This window comes from Castanea sativa, chromosome 11 (genome assembly GCF_040712315.1).
Source record: "Castanea sativa cultivar Marrone di Chiusa Pesio chromosome 11, ASM4071231v1".
Taxonomy (NCBI): domain Eukaryota; kingdom Viridiplantae; phylum Streptophyta; class Magnoliopsida; order Fagales; family Fagaceae; genus Castanea; species Castanea sativa.
Window position 1 is genome coordinate 60,766,520 of NC_134023.1, and position 22,927 is coordinate 60,789,446.

Below are 22,927 nucleotides of genomic sequence, written 5' to 3' on the forward strand. Positions count from 1 at the left end.
GTTATGACTTTTAAAATAAGCATTATATATGACTAGGGTTGTAAGAAGAGAAATCCTAATCATTCAAGTCATCGTGGACCAAATTTCAGATCTGGAATTTCTGAAATCGTAGATCTCGATAGATCAAGTTTATGTTGAGCTTCTCCACTAACCTTCGAATGCAGCATCTGTTGAGCTTGTGTTGAGACTTAATGAAACAGCTTTTCTTCACTTTCTTGGATCAACCTACATGTCTTTAATGATACCACTTGATATGTTTGAACAACATACTTCTTGATACATTAAACCCAACTTAGATCTACCCAATTACAAGTAAAGTGTGTTTTGTCAAAAGATTTACCAATTACATAGAAAATTTGAGCCTAACCATCTCCCCCTTTGGCAATCTGTGACAAAACCACAAGCATAATGAGCCTAATACAATGAACTTTTGAAAAACTTTACAAGAAGAGAGATCATGGCATGAAAGACTTGGAGGGTTTTTTTTTTTTAATATTGGAAATTAAAAAAAAAATCGTTGTATTTGGATGGACTATGGGCATATGCTATATATATATATATATATATATATATATTATTGGTTCTTAGTATTAAAATTTTCATTTGGGTTTTTTTAATCAATTTTAAAATTTGATGAAGCCCCAAATGTAATTTTATGAGGAATTATTTTTTTCCAAAATCTTAGGAGGGGCCAGTAAGAAAATTTTAAGAATATTTATAATTCAAATAGTTCAATTAATAGAAATTTTAAAAACTCAAGCCCCGCTTAAGCTTCACCTTAGTCCATCTTTTATTCTCAATAATAAGGGCACGTTTGGTACATTGTAATGGTAATTACATAGGAATAAGAATAAGTATTACAAGAAATAAAAGAAGTTGTAATTGAATAACTATTACTATTCATTTGTTTGACAACAAAATAAAGATGTTGAAGTGAAAGCCTAGTTAAATTAAATTTCCTAAAATACCCTTCTTTTTTTAAATTGTATTTACAATTTTTGTGGTTCTACCTCTAACATTTTATTAAGTACTAATTAAATAATTTTACAATTAATACTTGTGTTGTTTGTTCAAAATTAATATCTGCATAAATGTTAAAAACAAAAATGATTGAGATAAAGCTCATGATTCAAAAAAGAAATGGCAAATATCCTCTTAAAAAATGGAAAAGATCAATTAATATAATTTTTTATTGATATTAAATTGATGATTACTCAAAAATACTAATGTAGACTAAACCAATGGCACAAAGCAACTCAGCTATCAAGGATTGTAATAATGTTTTCTGATTTGGACCTTCATTTGTACTTCGTTGTTTTAATTTTGTAATGAAAATATGAAATACCAATTTTGTTGAATCAAAAACAAAATAAAAACACTACTATAAATTGCGAAACTGCAATCCATTAATTCCTTAATCATCTATTAACCAATATCCCAAGGATTAGCAAGGTATCAATACTTGTTGAGGGTCTTTTGTAAAGAAATTTAGCAGCAAAAAAAGGGACCTACCTAATTGTTGTTTCTGGGTCTAAATCTAGTATGGGGGGGGGGGGGGGGGCGTGGGCGAGAGAGAGAGAGAGATTAGCACACAAAAAAAATCGATGGGGGAGCCAAGGAGATTTTAGGAATTTTAAATATCTATTCCCCATGAATAGCTATTCTATTACAGGGTCTATTACAGTGTACCAAATGTGCCCTAAATATTATTATTCATTTCTAGTCTACATTCACTGAATCAAACAACCCCTTAAGTTTCGCCTTAGTCCATTTTTTTTATTCTTAATAATAAAGACTATTATTCCTTTTGTGGTCTATATTCACTGTACCAAACATGTCATATTACTATTTTTTTCAATCATTTTCTCCCTTCTTTGTTGCACCAAACGTGTCATATTACTATTTCTTCAATCATTTCCCCCTTCTTTGTTATGGCATGAATTGGAATTTCGGACAATGCACATCAGTGTGGTCATCGACTCCTAGCGCATTTCAAGCTTATAAAAGGACCCAATTCCAATCCTTTACAACAACCCTAAATTGACAATTCTTGTTGGCACGCTAGTCATGACTTATAACTGTTGGAAAATTTGGTTTGTGTCTCATACAAAACATACAGCGGAAGTAACAAAAATGGATCTATTTCATTCATGATTGATAACATGCACTATGTAAATTTCATAATTTAAGAACAAGATAGCATACCTTGGTGTGGTGAAATTCAAAACAAAAAAATTAAAAGTACTTGAAAACACTTTTAATCTTCGCTCAAATTCCACTTTACACCCAAAAAGTGTGGTCTCTCAATCATTTTTTAAGAGAGAATAATCGAGTGACTTTACTCACATACACACCATTTCACAATGATGTCTCTCTTTTTCTTATAAAAAAATTATGTATGTTTCTCCCTTTATAACTAACTGATTATCTAATTGGGCCGGCCGATTAAGCCTTTCCAATTGGGCTTTAGTGTGTGGCTTGGAATGGAACCAAAAAGCATCAATAAAACACTAGCTCCAATGGGCCTTAGGCTTTTCTGTCAACTCTTGACAAATCCAAAGTTACCATTAATTATATTTAATACCACTATATAAATATAATTGCACTCTAGGCCTTATTAATAAATTATATTCCAAGACTTTATTATATATGTAACCTCTTTATTAAATATTCGTAATAAATAAAGTCATGAATGTAGACTGCCACTTTGAAGATTATTACATCTTAATCCTTGAGTACCCGGTTTAATCTTTTAAGTTATTCATCATATATTTATGAAATCCAATTTCATGAATATATAATTTAGTATCTCCTTACTAATGTGGTTAGGCCTAACACTCTGAATAACCAAACCCATTAAACTTATCTCAAAAGAATATTTTATATCTCCGTTAAGAGATTATAAATTCCATCTTGAAAATATATGTTCTATCAACACTAAATTTGGCTGCCTAACATACTGGGGTTTTGACCGTTACTTTAAATCTCACTCCTGATATATCAAAGCAACCTACACTTCATGATTAAGTCCATTATTCTCTCAGGATTAAGAGTTTATGTAAATAAAAGTTGTGAGATTTATTATTCATTTGACAGTCGTTAGGAGAATAATAAATCTCACAACGATCCAATTCAATATGTCTTAACTCTTAAAACATATTAACATACCAACTAGAAGTCTCCACTTCTATGATCAAGACAAATCATCTTAGTTAATATGTTATAGTCTTCGCAGATGAAATGCCCAATTTCATCACCGACTACGAAATTAAATTCCGAGTTTACTAAGAACTTGTGACTTATATCTTCTGTGACTAAATCACATACTATGCATCTCATGGATTATATGATAATGTCCAAATATTCATATTACCATTATTTTAGATAATAATAAAACAACTTTATTAAATACAGCATAATGTCATACATAGCATCATACAATAGGATTTAAAGACGCTAATCCTAACAATCTCCCACTTGCCCTAAAGACTATTGTACATTAATCTAACTCTCAAATCCACATTCAAATCCTATCAAAAAAGCAAAAGAAAAAAAAAAGCCGCATTCATTTGTATAACAACTTCTAAAAAAACTGAAGCAGTTATGAAAATCCATGTTGCCATTTTAATTTTTAACCCAAGGGGTGAAGGTCTTGCCATTGTTTGACATCGAATATGATGACTACCCCGTAACCACATATAGTAGATGGCACTTTAACAATAACATTTTCTCTTTCAATGTTTGTGCCTTCATGTATAGGTGAATCTTATTTATAGACAAGATCATGGTGGCCCTTCATATCAAAGGTCAGGATTTTTATTTTTTTTTATTTTTTTTAAAAAATTTGTTAAATTATGTTTCTCTTTTTGATCTCACGTTTACTAACACACCAAATTCTTATTCTCTAAAACTTTTTTTAAAAAAAAATTTGACAGACTTATCCTTTGAACCTTAAAGGCTACAATTCCAATGGAAACTTTTTACTTTATCTGTGAAATTCAATTTACTTTTTTTTATAATTATTATTTTACTTCATCAAAAATGTTATAAAGGTAGTTGCTAAATTTTAAATTTAAGCTCTTTTTAAGTTTGTTATGGATGTATAGTAAGTGGCTAACTTTTAGGATTTAAAAACTAAATTTTAGGATTAAACAAAAATTGATAATTGTTATTAAGCGTGTGCTCAGATGCTCTTTCATTTTTTGAGTAAAAGTTAATAATTTGCATCAATTATAATTTGAGATTACCACATTTTTCAATCACAAAAAAATCTAGGGGTGTGATAAAATATTATTTCACCTGCTAACACATAATACTCATCACATCCTCTAGGTTTTTTTGTGATTGAAAAATATAGTAATCTCAAATTATAATAAATACTCTAAATTAACCCTTACTCAAGAGATAAAAGAGCTTCTGAGCACGCACTCACATGCGTGCTCAAAGGCTAGTATTATTTTATTAGGTTGAATGTAAAAATAGAAATTGTGATGTGGGCTGTAAAATGAGATGGTAAAATAGATAAAGTAGATTTTTATGATGTAAAATATAAACTTATTTTACATCAAGATGCAAAAAAAAAAAAAAATACATATTTTGCATTTTCAAACACTACTTTATCTATTTTACCAACTCATTTTACAACTCATACTACATCCCATTTTTTTTATTTTTACATACAACTCAATAAACTAATAAAAAGTATTATTCTCTTTCTTTTTATCCACTCCACTTTTTCTCTTCACACACGACAACATATTAAAATAATTTTTTTTCGGAAATCACTAAAACATTTATAAAGTAGCTTAGGTTCTAAAAATCCTAAAAGATATATATGAAGTATCTTTCGGAAATCACTACAAAACAAACGTGTAGCTTTTGGAATATCAGTACAGAACCAATCATATATCAAAGTCAACAACTTACAGCAAGTAGTAGATATGATATTACCATCATTATATGCAGTCGCACAGACACAGATTGAGGTAGAAATGCTACTGCTCGCAGCATCAGACTAGTCTGGAGGGAGCCAAACGGCAGCACCGCATCAGGTAAAGGAAAGTTATGGAGGGATTTGCTTTTTTTTTTTTTTTTTAGTAAAGGAAAGTTATGATGAGCTATATATGTATATTCTATTTTGAATAGCTATTTGAGTTTGGAAGGATTATTTTTTATATGGAAATTGAAAAAAAAAATTTTGAATTACTTTATGTATCTGGATGGGCTATGGGCATATGCTTTTTTTTTTTTTTTTTTTGTTGAGAAGCAAAATTTGGGATTTTTTATTCTATTTTAAAATATTGAAGAAGCCCAAAATGAATTTTAGGATGAATTATTTTTTCCCAAAAACAGGGGGGCTGGTGAGTAAATTTTAACAATATTTATGATTTAATTGCCTCTGGTAATGGAAATTTTAAACCCTCTTAGCTGCTTACGTACATCTTTTATTCCCAATTAGGCAATTACCATTCTTATTGCAGTTTTATTCAGTGTACCAAACATGTCATATTACTATTGGACTCTGTTTTCTTTTTTCTTTTCTTTTTCTCCCTTCCCTTTCTTGTTATTCAGAACCTGGCATGCATTGAGACAATGTAGAATTGCACATCAGTGTGGTCAATGACTCGAAGAGCATTTCATTTTCATGCATATAAAAGGACCCAATTGTCCAAAGAGCAGCATCAAACATTTTGTTATATCAAATTCCATTCCTTTACACCAACCCTGAATTGATAACTGTTGTTAGCACTAGTCATGATTCAAAATAGCCATAAAGATACCAAGAAGCAGGTCGACTCTGCACAACAAAAGCCCCCCATTGGTGGTTGGAACGCTGCCATATTCATCTTTTGTAAGAAAACTTGCTCTTAGATCAGCTTTATGTTCATCTTTCAAGTGCCTCTTTTTAATTTACACTCTTTTTTGCTTGCAGTTGTTGAAGTAGCAGAGCGATTTGCTTTCTTTGGCTTGGCTGCAAACCTCATCACATACCTTACAAATGAACTTCACCAGCCTATCTCCACAGCGGCTAAGAATGTCAACACTTGGGCTGGCGTATCCTATATCGTCCCTTTGTTTGCAGCCTTTGTCGCCGATTCGCTGTTCGGTCGGTTCAACACAATCCTTTTGGCTTCAGTCATTTATGTTATGGTAAGTTGTATGCTGAGTATTTAATAAATAAATATTAAGTGTGTTGTATCTAGAATGATAACCCCACCTTGGTAGTAAATGTGGTATTACCCATTGTTGTCACATGATATGGAATCGATGTCTTCTTACTAAAGACTGTATTTTTTTTTTTTTATTCAGCAAAAAAAAAATGTAAAATAAACTTTTTCGTTTCAAGTAAAATGGGGACGAACTTGTTGACCCCTAATGTGGATGGCAGATCCATTAAGGTGGTGATCACAGACTTAGGGGCTTTGAATTGAGTTTGCTGTCCAAATGAATGGCCTGGGTACTTACTTATAGGCAGGCTCAGAAATATATTTGTTATGCATAGAGAGATCAATTTCAAGAGTCACACACACTGCTTAATTAATAGTAATTCTCTACAAAAACAAATCATCGCTGTGAAACAATGTTAACACTATCCATTAAATGCGAAGTCATTGCATGTATGAGTGTGTACAATATTATGGCATAACCCATCACAATTATACAATAACAGGTCTATTTCGAGTTCCTTGAGGTCAAAACTTAGAGACTAAAAATTACACATTTGCAACTTTTGAATTTACAGTCTAATCATACACACACATATTCAGTTTTATCTTTTAGGCACACACACACCTGTATCACTTTTATCTTTTAGACATAACCTTATATGGTTAGATTTCATTATGTGTTTATGCTTCTGAATCCTGTGTTTATGGCTTTTACACGATGATAGGGAATGATTTTGTTAACATTGTCGGTCTCAGTAGTTCCATTGGATTATCGTAAAGCAATATTCTTTGTAGCACTTTACATAATAGCAGTCGGGGAAGGTGGGCACAAACCATGTGTCCAAACCTTTGCAGCAGACCAATTTGAGGAGGATTCACTAGAGGATAAGAAGGTCAAGAGCTCATTCTTTAACTGGTGGTTCTGGGGAATAGTGGCTGGCCAGTGTTCTGCCATTTTGGTAGCGATATACGTGGAGGTAAAAAAATTTCAAAAAATGCTATAGTTAGTAAAAGTTTTATTATAAAAATCTTACAAACTGATATGACAATAACTATGATTCCTTCCGCTTTATATGTATAAACGTTGTAAACTTTAATTGATGTAACTTTGTCTGGAATTTTTTATGAATCAAACTCAAGAGATTCAAGTAATTATATAAGGATTTTGTTAATGGATGTCTAAGGGCATTTGTTTAGGAAATACTTTTAAAAAAATTTTATGGGAAAGGAAAAATCATCTAATTTTTTTGACAACTTTTTTTTTCCCATAAAAGCGGTATAAAAAATTTCTTAAAATGGTTTATTACCAAATTCCATAAGAGCACCCATTAACCGGATCATGCATTGTTTAAATGTTTTGATTGCTTGTTATGAAAAAGAAGAAAGTGAGTGGTGCATGGACTATCTCAAATTTTGGACTATCTACTCATTGTCAAGAAGGAGAATCTCACATGCTGTAATTCATGACTATGTTGTATATTAGATTAGAGGGAAAAAAATAAAATGACTGATTGATATTAGATGATCCTATAGTTTATGCTTAACCTGCAATTTCTATATAATAAAAAAAATGTGCTCGTAAAAAGTCTGGAATTTATTAAAATAATGGTTAAATAATTAAAATTTTCTTTTTATAACAACTTAAATTTGTAGGATAAATAGTCAATTTACTCTTTCTCATCTATTTAAACTTTTGATACAAGTGATAATTTATCAAAATTAAGTCATTCTATTTTTCATTTTATTAATTAGCAGCCGCATGTAAATAACTTACAACTATGTTAGATTCTCGAATACACAATTGGCTACAATTGCAAAATTTCTAATCATATATTATGCTTTCAGGATAATGTTGGCTGGACTGCAGGAATAGGAATGTTGGCAATAGCAATGGCAGTGGCATTGATAACGTTCTTGCTAGGAATTAAGAGGTACCGTAAGCAAGGTCCCCTAGGTAGCCCCTTAACTACAGTGGCACAGGTACTAGTGGCAGCCGTGAGGAAGTGGCGCATGAAGCAGAAGTTTGACAATTGTAGTGTTTATCATGGAGATGGGCTCCTTGCACCAGGTCAACCTAAGACTCAGACTTTGGCCCATACAAATCAGCTGAGGTATTTGTCTTTGGGATTTTTTGATACAATTTGAGGCCCTTTATTGATTTTAATTGCTGCCCTAGGAAACAAAATTGGAACAAGTCTAGACTCTAGACTCACAGGTAAAGTAGATTGTAAAAATAATGATATTTCTTTCAGTATTGATGATTCATGTTTTTGATTTCTAGTTCTCTTCTAAGAGAGGATTTGTCTTATAAGCTGGTTACAAACTGCAGATGTTTGGACAAGGCAATGATTATTGATAACCTCGACGCCATGAGAACAATTCGGGATCCTTGGAGGCTATGCTCTTTACATCAAGTGGAAGAAGTGAAGCTTGTTCTACGCCTTTTTCCCATATGGTTGAGTTGCTTAATGTTCGCCATAGTCATATCCCAAATGAATACCTTCTTTGTAAAGCAAGGTAGTACATTGCAGCGATCCATTACACCCCATTTTATCATTCCCCCTGCTTCACTTCAAGCCCTTGTTGGCCTCACAATCATACTCAATATGCCCATCTATGACCGAGTTTTTGTCCCTATTGCTAGAAAATTCACGGGACACCCATCTGGCATAACTGTGCTACAAAGGATAGGCATTGGTCTATTTCTCTCTATATTTATCATGATTGTCTCAGCTCTAGTAGAGGCCAAAAGGATCAATGTTGTAAAAGAGTATAACCTATTAGACCAACCTAAATCAATTGTACCAATGAAAGTATGGTGGCTACTACCACAATATATAATTACTGGTTTGGTTGAGATATTCACATATGTTGGGCTCCAAGAGCTGTTTTATGCTCAAATGCCAGAGGCAATGAGAAGCTTAGGAGCAGCAGTATACCTTAGTGTTACCGGAATTGGAAATTTTATTAGTAGTGCAATTATTTCTATGGTTCAGGCAATTAGTTCAAGGTATGGTGAAGAATGGCTTGGTGAAAATATCAACCGTGCCCATCTTGATTACTTCTATTGGGTGCTGGCTGGGTTAAGTGCTTTGAATTTGTGTATTTATGTATGGATTGCTACGCGTTTTGTGTACAAAAAAGTTGAAGATGACGACGTTCCAGGTGAAAAAGAGTCAAGTGCCATCAACGGGTACGTGGATGGGGAGATAATATGAGAGTAAGGAGTACCAAATAGCCATGTAGGGCATATATAGTGTATCTGTAATTGTTGATGTATATCCAATTCCATAGCAACTACTCTCACTTTAAAGTGCATTTTTTCATTAGATGTAGGGTATTTGTTTAATCTCCCTCCAGGCTCCATCTTTCTTGCTATCCACTGATAGTCATATGATTTCTGTAGTCATATGATTTCTCAAAATGAATGGTTAAATATTGTCATTAAATTAATGAATCAAACGGGGAATGATCACAAAAATTTATAGTTGAAGGGGAACATTACAAATGATTCATAGTTTAGAGTAAACATGCAGTAAAGCTCGATAAACTCCATAACAAAACAAAATCAAAATACGTCTAGATTTTGTATGATTTTTATCTGTGATAACGTAATCAATGTGGGAAGCATAAGTTACATTGGTAGAGGAAGACGTGAAACTAATTCTAGTTGTATTATAAATTTAGTTATTCCATTAGATGATGTGTTAAAAAAGAGAGTTCACATTATACATTAAACTGCTAATTTCAGTTAAAAATGCTAAGAAATCATCTTAAGTCATACATGTTTTAAATTTTGATATACATTTTAAGAGCACTCACATAGAGGGTGTATAGTAGAAAAATGTGTCGAATTTACAAAATTTTGTCCAAAAACTACCCACAATTAAACAAGCTCAAATTGTGTTAATATATGCACACAAAAAATGGGCATGCGCTCACGATAGGTTTGGGTTTCCCCAAATACGTAAGAAGTACACCTTGGCCTAGGGTGAACCATGGTAGAGGATATAAAATGGAATCGTCATTTAGATTAGATCTAGGAATCATAAATATAGCGCCCTTGTGGAGGACTGATCTTTACCAAAGCACATGTTCGGAGTTTTGGTATAGGGATAGAAAGGTGTTAGGTACCCAATCCCACCCAACCCATGGGTCATCCTCCACTCATTGTGTTCCAAATTTTAATCTCATTAAATGATCTTTTAACATGTTATTCTAACTCACACACACTCTATCATGCATCTAGAACATCCAACATGGCATACCATCCCTTAAACCTAGCATTCATCTATCACATTATTACACATATATCACTAAAGGCAGCAACATCACAAGGAAGAATGACCTAGCATATTAAAGCATTCAAGTAAAGGCATTAAAACTCATGGCATTCAACCAAGCACATTAGGCAGCTCAAATGTTCAAATGTATGCTCATGTGATTCATGCATGACTTACCTCACTGCATCACAGCACCTATACATCAATGCATGTTCATGCTCATGTGTATGCTCATAGTATTCAATCAGGCTAAGACCCTAGTCAAGAACTAAACACTAAAACAAAATAAAACATGTTGAAGAAGATAAACAGAGACTCAACAAAAGAAAGACATGTTAAGCAGAGACTAAACATATGAAAGAAACAATAAAAGATTGATGGAACAGAATCTGGGTATCTGGGCACGAATGTGCGTGCGCATCCCAGTTGTATGCATAGGCACACTTCGAATGTGCATACACTTGCATAAAGCATGCACACACATACACGCTCAGAAACTTAAACCCAGCAACCAAAACAAAAGAATAAGGAAAAGTAAGAAACTAACAACCTAACATGCTTATGATACAAACAAAAAACAAACCTAAATTAACACAAGCATATTAAAACAATAAAGCATATAAACAAACAACAAAACAAAGAAAACTAAAAAGTCAAAGTTAGAACTTTTACCTCAACACAATAACTCTTTAGAGTTTGATTCGATCGTTCCCCTCAGTCAATCTAATCAACAATAAAACTAGCAGGATAGTAAGCTTTAGAACTCAAAGGCCAAGACCAAAATAGGTCTGAACCAAGTAAAACTTGAATTGATGATGTTTTGTAAAAAACTCCCTCTTTAATTCACTATTTTCTAGTAAATCTTGCATATCTTCGCCTCCCTTTAAAAAAGTGTCTTTTATGGATTTATATAATAGTAGAATAGGAGTGTGGGATGGCTCTCAGACGATGTAGGTTTCATTCCACACAGATTTAAATGCAAAAACCTTTCCTTTCATATAATTATAAAACCCTTGCTGTGTACGCATACTCAGGGTTAGGGCATGCGCACGCATAGCTTGAGTGTGCGTATGCATATATGTGTATGCGTACACACACTTAAGGTTTCCAACAGCCTTTCTTTTCCAAAAATAGTTTTATTCTTCCAAAAATAATTTTATTTTCTCCATAAATATTTCCTCAAGTCAAGATCTCACAATATTGGGCCCTAAATCAACCTTGGGCCTTAGAGTAATGTTGTCATTAGGGAACAGGGGCTCGAGTCGTAAAGGGTACAAACTAGGGGTGTGCGCGGTTCAATCAGCTTAATTTTTTCTCAAATTTGTTACCGAACCGATAGGGATCGGTTTTCTCATAATTAAAACCGATGCATACCCCTTAGGGTCGGTTTTCTGACCTATAGCAGTGAGGTTTTTTGCGATCGGTTTGGTCGATTTGAAACATTAAAAATTCTATTTGTTTTTTATTAAAAAAAATATGTTCAACCAATTGATAATTTGATATATATGCCCAGATACTTATTGATATTAGAACAATTGATAATTTGATATAGAAGCAATAAAGAAATATGCCCAGCAATAGATATATAAACAAATTGATATATAAGCAATTAGCCCAAAAACGGATTGATATGCCCAAAAACATATTGATAATATAGTTAGTAGTTACTGGCTCTTGTACTTTGTGTTAACTTGTTCTTTCTATACTTTGGCTAGCACATCAACCAATCTACCAATCCAGTCAAAGAAATAAAGATATGAAGAGTAAGAGAAATCTCAGTCTCAGTCTCCCCTCCCTAACAATCAAAATGCTAAAAAAAGAAAAAGGTTAGTAGACTTAAAAATTATAATTGATTTGATTAACAATTGAAGTGTTAATTGTTAATTATGGGCCATTGGACTGCTAAGTTATAGGCCATTTCTCTGGAAACTCCTTTAAAATAGCCTATTGCAAACCCAATGTAATTGTTTTCTTCAATTGCCGAAGCTCTCACCTGTTATGCATTCTCAAGGCAGAAAATAAGGAACACATAGAAGAAATATTCTTCAACTGACTTGAAATTTACATATTCTCACTTATGGGACATCAGAACATGACTTTCTCCAATATGAAGACACACTTTACAAACTTAGAATCATATAAACATGGCAAGATATCTGGTTCACCTCATTACTAACTTGGCCAATTTTGAAGATTCCATAAGTGCGGTAGCTAGCCTGGTCGTGACTCGTGAATTGTGAGCCTGTCGAGCTGCAAGAGGCGACTCAGTGACTCATGGTCAGTTGTTGGTCACAATCCACGGACTTAGGCGAAAGCAAGAGATACTGAGATAGAGCGTCTAAGAGAGTTGAGCAGCTGAGAGTGGAAAAATGCTATTTATACTAGGTAGAAATCAACAACCCTAACTTAAAACGATGCCGTTTTGAAATATTTTGTTTTTTAATTACTAAGTGAAACGAATAGTTTTGTCAACAAAACACAAAACACCTACCGGAACGAAACAATATCGCCATATTGGTGGGTTCGCTAACCAACTCAATTTGGAGTTGCAGTTCTAATGGCAGCACCACACCGGCGTCGGAGCTGGATTCTTCATCCACTCGCCGGCCTCGGCTCAGTCGGTCAATGACAGAGGCGGTAAGGTTGGATCGGCGCCGGTCGGTTGGGTCGGCTCCTGTATCACTCTGTTCACCCCTAGTACAAACTAAAGTGTCTACAGTATACCATATGTAGCGTTGTCCAAGGACCCGCAACACCCGACCCACCCGCAGCACCCGACCGGACCCAACCTGCCATCGACCGAACCGATTGCTTCGGCGGACAGCGACGGATTTTATTCTCCAAAAACCGAGATCGTCGATTCGAGCATCGGATCTCTACCTCTCAAATCTGAGAAACCCGAACCGACCGACCCAGTTGAATTTGCCGGCGAATCTGGGATTTTTTTCAGTGAATCTGGGATTTTTTCGGGAAGATCTAGCTAAATCCGGCGAGATTTCGCTAGATCTAGCGAAAATCTTGCCTAAAATGGTCGAGATCTCACTAGATCTGGAGAGATCTCACCGGATTTAAGCCGTTTCGCATTTTTTCTCGTCGAATTTTCGCCGTTTTTCATCTTTTCTCACCAGATTTTTGCCGTTGTTCACCTTTTCTCTCCGGATTATTGTTGTTTTCCAAATCGTCAGCCTCGACCCAATCCACCCGACATCCGTTGAAGCTCCAACCGGTCCGATCAGATTCTCCTCCCGGTCGGCGACGGGTTGCTGATGGCTCCACCCGATCAGTTCGGGTCGGTTGCAGGTTGAGCCCAAACTCGATCCGACCCGAACCGTGAACTGCCCTAACCATATGGTAGAAACTAAAGAGGACTATAGAAACTTTTAGTTAGATGCATACCACTTTCTTAAAGTATTTCTGTAGTAATTACATGGTTTGGCTTAAAGCAAAATTTCATTGGCAAAATCAGTGATATGTTCATTCAATCAAATCCATGAGTAACAAAGGTATGCCACTTGTGATCTTTTTATTGAAAATGTTACTCAATTAATTAATTATATATGCACTACTTTTTTTTATTGTTAGTTCCTTTTATATATATATATATATATATATATATATATATATATATTGTTTTTTTTTTTAATTAAAATATTTTGGCTAACAATATGTACTTATTTTACTTATTATAGCAATCTATGTTTATTTAAATGTTCATTTCTATGGATCCTCTTCAAGCTTTTCTTGCTTACTCGATTCCTATTGATGTAAATAGTAAAGATCGGAATCCTATAGAAACTATGTTTATTGTTTTAATTTGCGACCAACATAAATGTAGAGACCTCATGCGAGAGAGCATGAGGTTGTACCATGTGGCAGAATCTTTGAGGTTTTCTTTATTTAGGCTTACACCTCAATAAATTTTCATTTACATCATAATATTAGTTCATTGAATTAACTAACGAAATAAATGCATATATTAATTATATATAATTATACATCAACTATTTATATTAGAGGAATTTAAATGATTATTTATATATATATATATATACACACACACACACTATATAAGAAAATATTTTTATTTATAATTATAATAATTAATTTAAAATTAAATATTTGTAAATTCACTAAAATTAGTCCTACCCATTTAGATATCTTAACTTCTTTTAGTGATATTATATATAACCAATATTTTACTATTTATTCTATATAATTAAAAAGATTATTGATATAATAAATATATTTTTTATAAAAAAAGTATTTAAGTGGTTCATTAATTATTTAAGTATAATGAATTTTTTATGTCAATTTTCTAAGATTTATATGATAAAAATTTGATTAGAAATTTGGTGTTCTTGCACAAATTTAATTACTTTTGCTACCTTGGAAAAAATGTCCAACAAATGAAAAAAAATAATAACACAATCAAAAATGTAAAAACAATTATATATATTGTAAGGACCAAAATTGACCCTCAGCCCAACAGATGTGAGTGATAGCCCAATAAGCCCACAACAATAGATTTGTTAGAGCGTGGATTTATCAGGTGAAGACTTAATGAAGCAAGTATATATCACAATGGATTGGTTTAGTGCTATAATGACTAAGGGTGAGTTTGGTTCAGCTTTTTAAAATTGGACTTTTTGAACAAGTGGAGTTTTCAAAAAGTGCGGTATGAAAAAGTGTATTTTGAAAAAGCTAAGTATTTGGCTAGAACTTATAAAGGTGGCAGTTTGAGTGATAAATTATCAAAAAGACAATGTACATATAAAGTATTGTGAAAATACTTTCTAAAAAAAATTTCTAAAAAGTACTTTCAAAGTTTCTAAAAAAATTATTTTTTTCTCACTAATATTAACTAATAATAACGTACTACTTAAAATTTATTATGAAAGTATTGTGAAAATATTATGATAGCATTTCTCAATTTTAATTTGTCATTCTTTATTTTATTTTTCCCTTATTTCTTTACTTTTTTTTTATCCATATTTCCTTTTTATTATCCACCTCTTTTTTTTCCTCCACACACGTAACCTTCTCTTTTTTTTCTTTTTCTTTTTTCTTTTTCCTTCTTTCCCTCTTTTTTTCCCCTCCACACACGTACCCTCTTTTCTTTTTTGTCCTTCTTTCCCATTTTTTCCCTACCACTTCCTCCAAAACATTCCAGTTTCATTCCACAGAGCTCTTTCTTTCTTTTTCTTTTTTTTTTTCTTCTTCATGTCTCTCTTTTCTCTTCCCACTTTGTCTGCAAGTTTCTTTACCTCTATCCCATCAAAACACACAAACTTAAAAGTCACACACACCACACCTTTTGATTCTCATCAAACGAAGATAAAGGGGGTAATCGCCAAGGAAGGAATGGGTTAGATCGGTGCTTGATCTTTGCTACGTGATTCTACTATGTTTTTTTACACTTGACTGGAAGAGAACTTCGATTCGCCGCCGCCTATCTTCCTCAACACGCCTCTGTCGTCTGCTGATCTGCTTTACCTTCACCGCCGCCTGTCTTCCTCTCCACTGTTGCTTGATCTCTTCCCCCATTGCCAACGACATGCAATAGAAATAGGTCAATCGGTTTTTTTTTTTTTTTTTTTTTTTTTGCTGATTTCATTATTGGGTTCCTTTGTAAAATTGTGTTATAAACAATGAGATAAAATTGGGCTTTTAAGATATTTGCACAACGGTAACATGAAATGCACCAGCACTTTTTTGAAATGGAGCTCAAGGCTGCTTTCGCAAATTGGGCTTTTCCTTCACAAATGCAACTTTAATGTTCTTACCAAATGCACATTTTATTTATTTGGATTCAAAAAGCACGTTTTAGCTTCTAAAAGCTTAAACAAATAGGCACTATGTATAATTTGACAATAAAAGCACTCCTCGGTTAAATCCAAAGAAGGTATGTTCTTATATAACTTGCTGACTTTTGTGAATACACAAAGTTCTAAGTTTTTAGAGTTCTTCTCTCTCTCTCTCTCTCTCTCTCTCTCTCTCTCTCTCTCTCTCTCTTTTCTTTTCTTTTTAGATCCGATCCCCCTTCCGTCAAGGAATCCCTTCCCTTATATACTCATTCTCTTTCTCCTCATCTTAGCCTTCTACTTGTTAATCAAGTAAGTGATCTCCTGGATGCTTGTCCTATCAGAACCTTCCTGAAGTCTCTGTGTGTAGTTGTAAGGCTGAAAATCACTGTTCAGGTATCACTTCCACATAAATGCGGCTAGTTGGTTAGGTGTAAAGCATTCAATGTGGTGGTAGCAGCCTTCTTCTCAGATATTTCTTAGTTCTTTGTTGACTCATCTCTTTGAAGCTTATCCTCCCAAGCATGGTTGCCTCTTGCCCAGTATTTGTTGGGTGATTAGGCTCTAGACTTCCGTTCTGCTTTCCGAGGAAGTTTGGCTCCTAGGGAAATATTACTTATTTGTCGTTATCGGCCCTTGTCCTCGGCCTCTTAACCCGCTTATCCTTATTAATGCTTGGTTGTCCTCAGGCTCCTTGGTGTCCTCAGGCATGGCCCATGACCCAATATTCCTACCCGGTTCTCCCATATATATATAGTTTCAAGTCAGTGAAGTTACACCTGATATAATTTTAGAAAAGTTACACATTTTATCCAATGTAGATCTCTAATCAATCTAAAAACACTATCTTAATTAATATAGCATGTTTTAGTGTTCTCTCTTCTTTATTACAATAAATTATTATATTTTATTATATTTTAGTCTTTTCTCCCTCTTGCTGAACCACTATAAAAAGTTAGTACGCAACCCGTGCTACCACACAAGAATGATGAATTGTAGTGGTGCTATTGATGTTAGTTTGGATTATGAAACATATAAGACATAATTCGACTAAGACATTTGAAAGTACTAAAATAGTTTTTCCTTGTAATTTTCATTTACGTCAAGTTTCTCATTACATTGCTATTACATATATAATTTTGAAAATCACTATTGAATACTACATATACAATATTAATTCACACTTATTGTCAGTGAAATTGTACCAAATATAACACAAAATAAAATAATAAATTGGTCAAATAGTATCTCCTAAATTGAATAGGGATAGGTGCATGGGATCGTTCAACTTAATTAAAGTTTGTTACATTTAATATATTTGCATAGAAAATATTGTAATAGAAATAGTACAAAAAATATGCTCATTAGTTTAGAGAGAAAAAAAATAGAAAAAATCTAAACAATTTAATTTGTACGGAAAGCTAGTGAAATCAAAATCTAATTTTGATTCTAACTGAATTTTCTCTAAACGTTGGTTTAAAAAAGCAACATACATACATACATACATACATACATACATACATATATATATATATATATGTAAGTGCACAATTGCACCTGGCCCCAAGAACAGTTATGGGCTCAGGCCCAATGAGCCTTAAACAATATGAATTTGTAGAGTATGGGCTTGAAACCCAGGTTAGAAGTATGTGAGGATTAAATGACAAGCCAAAGACTAGTAATACTTGGAAACAACAAGGAATGTTATGAATCAACCTCCTCGGACGTAAGCCAAGTGCTGTTCTTAAATTATCTCTTTCTTTCTGTTTCTGTTTCTTTTTTTCTTACAAAAGAGTCCGTCCCTGTTTCTGTTCCAGGTTCCTCTTTAAATACTTCTCTTTTTAATACTTTATACACGTGTTGCCCCAACTCCTCCCTTAGCCTAGATATTTCTTTTCTTAGTGCCTTTGAACAGTAACTAGAAGTTTCCCTTCCACTGTTCAAGTGTCACTTCCCCATTAATGCGGCCAGGGTGGTTGGTGCAGGGTCTTTAATGTGGAGGTAGCAGCCTTTATCTTTGATATTTCTCCAACATCGGTGCTTATAGGACATTCAAGAGTTCACTCCCTCTAACCATTGGTCTTGACCATGTCATTCCCTAACCTTTACCATGAAGTCCCGGGTTCTCCGGTGTCAGTCCGAGGGGAAAAACATCCACGGCCGGATCCTCGGATCCTCGGCGTATGGGCCGACCCGTAGTACTAACAAGTCCTAAACCCAAGAGCAGGTCGGCCTTCCTTAGTAAGACCCAACGGCCCATATTCCCATCAAGGTCTTTTTACCCCCCACAATATATATATTACATAGTTAGTAATAGACTGTACATAGTTATAGTATATTACACAAATGACTTTTTTTAGGGGAATTACATATATGACTTATAAACTTGAATTGTTTTTAGTTATAAAAAAAGGCACATAAATATAAAATCATTCAAAAACTATGTTTTATGGTTTACTTATATTGGACTCTTTGTTTTTTATACAAAATTAACTTATTTGATACAAAAATTTAAAAACTTATCTTAGATGGGGAACATAGTGCAAAATTAAACTTTAATTGAAATCCAATTTTTACATTGAATTAACTCATTTGGCACAAAAATTAAAAACTTTGAATAGATGGAACACGTGGCGCAAAATTAGACTTTAATTGAATTCCAGTTTGAACTCTAATTAGATTTTCTCTCAGTTTTACCCATTATTATTATTATTATTATTATTATTATTATTATTATTATTATTATTATATATAATTTTAAAAATAAATTTAAAAAAAAAACTTTTGTTTTCTCAATCTATGACTTCCTCTTGCCATATTTAAAAGAAGAGTAATGCTTATAAATTTTTTTACAAAGTGTTGATGTGACATGGTCCACATTAGTTTTTAAAAACAATTATTGAATGATATTTGTATTTTTATTTATCAAAATGATATTTGCATTTTTCTAGTAGGTATGAAACTGGCTTATCTATATCAGTCACAATAACATGCAATTTTCACATTTGTAAACAGTATGATCAAATTATTGCACCTCTCTTATTGTCTTTTTTATTCATTTATAAAGAAAAACACTAAATATTGCAATTTTTTAGAAGTAAAATTATTGAAATATTGGAGGAAACTAACAAAATACACCGCACATTGAGTTCCCTGATCTAGACAAATTAAGAATGAGATTGACTTTGGGGAAGACCCCTTTCGGGGGAGGCCAACCAATCCCAAATCTACGCAAATTAAGAAGGGAGAAGGGTTGCAATAGATTTAGTTAGACAAATTAAGAATGGGATTGACTTTGGGATTGGGTCCATGAGTAAAATCTGACTCCTAACAACTGCATAGGTATCATTAAGACCCATCAAGAAGCACATGGTGCAATCTTCTACCTGATGAGCACAAGAGCAGGTCCTATAGTTGGAAAACTCATCCCATTGCCCCTTAAACTTGGTATAATAAGCATTAATGATCAATCCATTTTGAGTAAGAGAACAAATCTCCTGTCTCAGCTCAAAAATCCGAGGACCATTGCCCTGAGAAAACCTATATTGTAGATCAAGCCACACTTCTCTAGCTATCTTGAAATAAACAGTACTAGGCTGTAAATCTTTAGAGACTAAATTGAACAACCATGCCAAAACTGTACTATTGCATTTGCACCAAGCTGTATAGCATGGATGTTCAACAGACTGTGGTTTTGGTATGGAACCATCAATGAAACCTATTTTGGATTTAGCATCCAAGGAAATAAGAACTGCTCTACTCCAAGAAGTACTCTTTGTCATCTTCTATTGCAATCAAGCAAACACAAATACAGTTGAAAACCAAGATTCAACCAAGAACTGAGGAAATAAACACAAGAATTTCTACTTGTTTCAAGTAGGATTGAGTAAGGACTGCTCTACTCCAAGAAGTACTCTCTGCCATCTTCTATTGCAATCAAGCAAACACAGATACAGTTGAAAACCAAGGTTCAACCAAGAACAGAGGGAATACACAAGGATTGAAAACAAGAAAACATGGTTGAAGATGCCAACACCAAATCTTTTCTCCAAATACCACCTTAATGCCCCTTAAACACTAAGGTTACAAGCCTGCGCTACAAGTCTCAACACTCGTTACAACTGGATTCTAGCTATATAATCAATAGAATGCTTATAAATTTCTAGTGAAACAAATATTATTTTTACAAATTCTATTCCATCGTAAGGAAATAAAAATTTCTAGTCGATGCTCACGTTATTAAAATTCAAATACTATCACTTTAGACAATATCTAAACAGCTCATCTTTTTTTACAATTTTTTGACTATGTTTTATTGTAATCCGGAAACAACAACTCTCAAATGCTTCTCGGTTTATTATTATTATTAAAGCTTATTCCATTATATTATTTATTTTTTACGTCGATAGTATAATGCTTAATGCAGTTGCTCTAGCCTCTAGTGCCTTGCTAAAGAATAAATTTAAGTTCATTAAATATCCAATATAATAGCCAATCGCAAATTTAGACAAATTAAGGAGGGTTGTAATAGGTTTAGTTAATGTAAAATTTAGATAATTTATGAATGATTTTAAATATCCATAGCAAACCTGACAATTTTGGGATTAAAGCTTTATTGATGTTATTTTTGTAATGTTAATATCATTCATGGTAGAGATAAAATGAATTTGATATTGATGGAAAAAAAATTTAATCCTTGAGAGTAAAAGCCACGCAATGTTTTTCTTCATAATGTTGAAAACTTAAAGGAATGAAGTGGGCTAAAATGGATCAAATTGATCCGAATACACTGAAATGGACCAAATAGACCGAAGTGGACCAAAGTTGACTGAGTTGGATGGAGTGAACCAAATTGGACCACAATTAACCGAATGGACCAAAGTAGACTGAATGGATCGAACTAGACTAGATGAACAAAAATAGACTAAATGAACTGAACTAGACCAAAATGTGACACTAATATGGCTTAACGAAAGCATATCAATAATAAATATTACGCTTCAGCTTTTAGATATTATATAGAAGACAAAATTTAACTACAAACTTGATTTTAGATATTATATAGATTATAAATAATACACGTGGATAGTTTCATAAGTTTCTGTGTAATGGGTTGCATGAAATTTCTCCAACTCGATTTGGAGGAAAATTTTGTCCTCTTTTTAATATAGTATGGTATAAGTGGAAATTTCTGGTAATAGGTTTTATCTTTAGGAATTTTTTTTTTTTTTAATTTTAAAATGGATTTATGATCACAACTAAAAAAAAATGCATCATTTGCCACCAAAAATAAAAATCATGGAGCAGATGCTATACATTAAAATTTTGAGTTTTTGATATACTTAGTGAGAGATTTGGACGTTTGAAAGTGTTTGATTTCACAAACTGGGCATGCGGATCTCTTGTACTGGCCTAGAATCCAACAGAACCTTATTTGCTCAATTGGCCCAATGGAATCAATGACATAACCCAATAGGTCTCATCATTCTAATGTCGAGACCAACAAAAATGGAGATGAAATCCAAGAGAACCTACTTAGCTCAATTGGCCCAATGGAACCAATGACAAAACCCAATAGGTCTCATCATTCTCATGTGCGGAAATGAAATCCAATAGAACCTAATTAGCTCAACTAGCCCAATGGACCCAAAGACAGAACCCAATACCAATAGGTCTCATCTCATGTGCTGACCATCAAAAATGGAGATCAAATCCAATAACCTAATTAGCTCCATTGGTCCAATGGAACTTATAAAGACAGAACCCAATAGAGCCGAAGAGAGAATTTGGGCTTTTAATACCATAATATTTTCTTAAAGAACTTTTGTCTAATTTTGTGGCTTGCAATTTTTCCAATGTGAGTAGGCCCATTGGGTCTACTCTTATGATTCTGTAAACCCATTTATCCCTATCTCTTTCCTAATTTCCTTCCTTCCTTGTTGGAGTCTGCGATGAGAGATGGGCCGATACCTTACGAATCTTTTTGTCTTATAAGTTCATTTTCGTAAAAAAAAAAAAAAAAAAAAAACTCAAAACCTGACTCAGCCCGTTAATGTGCTGACCCAACAGAAAAGGCCGATATCAGCAAACAAGGTTGAAGAAGCCACCAAAAAAAAAAAAAAACCAAAGAAAGGGATTAGGCATATAACCAAATAGGCCCAGCATGTGGTGTCCAAGAATGATATTTTATGAACTTTTAATTTAAAAGCTTAAGGAGTTTTAAGAAAAATAAATTAAAATAAAATAATGATACCTATGACGTTTGCTTCAAAATGATTATTATTTATTACCATGACAAGTCACTTAATAGGGAAGATAATATATTAAAAATCCTAAATTTAAAAGGTTTAAGAAATTAAATCCTGTAATTATATATGTGGGGAGTAAAAATATCTTGATAGGAATATGGGCCGTTGGGTCTTACTAAGTAAGGCCGACCTGCTCTTGAGTTTAGGGCTTGTGAGTACTTTAAGTCGGCCCATACGCCGAGGATTCGAGGGTCCAGCCGAGGATGGTTTTCCCCTCGGGCTGACACTAGAGAACCCGGGGCTTCATGGTAAAGGTTAGGGAATGACACGGTCAAGACCAATGGTTAAAGGGAGAGAACCCTTGAATGTCCTAGAAGCGCCGATGTTGGAAGAATATCAAAGGTAAAGGCTGCTACCTCCACATTAAA

The 22,927-nt window shown here is 33.4% G+C and overlaps 1 protein-coding gene across 1 annotated transcript; it reads left to right on the forward strand.

Annotated features, from left to right (window-relative positions):
* Positions 1-4,891: 4,891 nt before the first annotated feature.
* Positions 4,892-9,518, forward strand: LOC142617339 (protein NRT1/ PTR FAMILY 5.4-like). The gene is made up of 6 exons (XM_075790144.1): positions 4,892-5,051; positions 5,572-5,851; positions 5,933-6,150; positions 6,893-7,144; positions 8,013-8,278; positions 8,497-9,518. Exons 2-6 carry the CDS (start codon positions 5,755-5,757, stop codon positions 9,383-9,385), a joined length of 1,722 nt encoding a protein of 573 aa, XP_075646259.1. The 5' UTR covers positions 4,892-5,051; positions 5,572-5,754; the 3' UTR covers positions 9,386-9,518.
* The last annotated feature ends 13,409 nt before the right edge of the window (positions 9,519-22,927 follow it).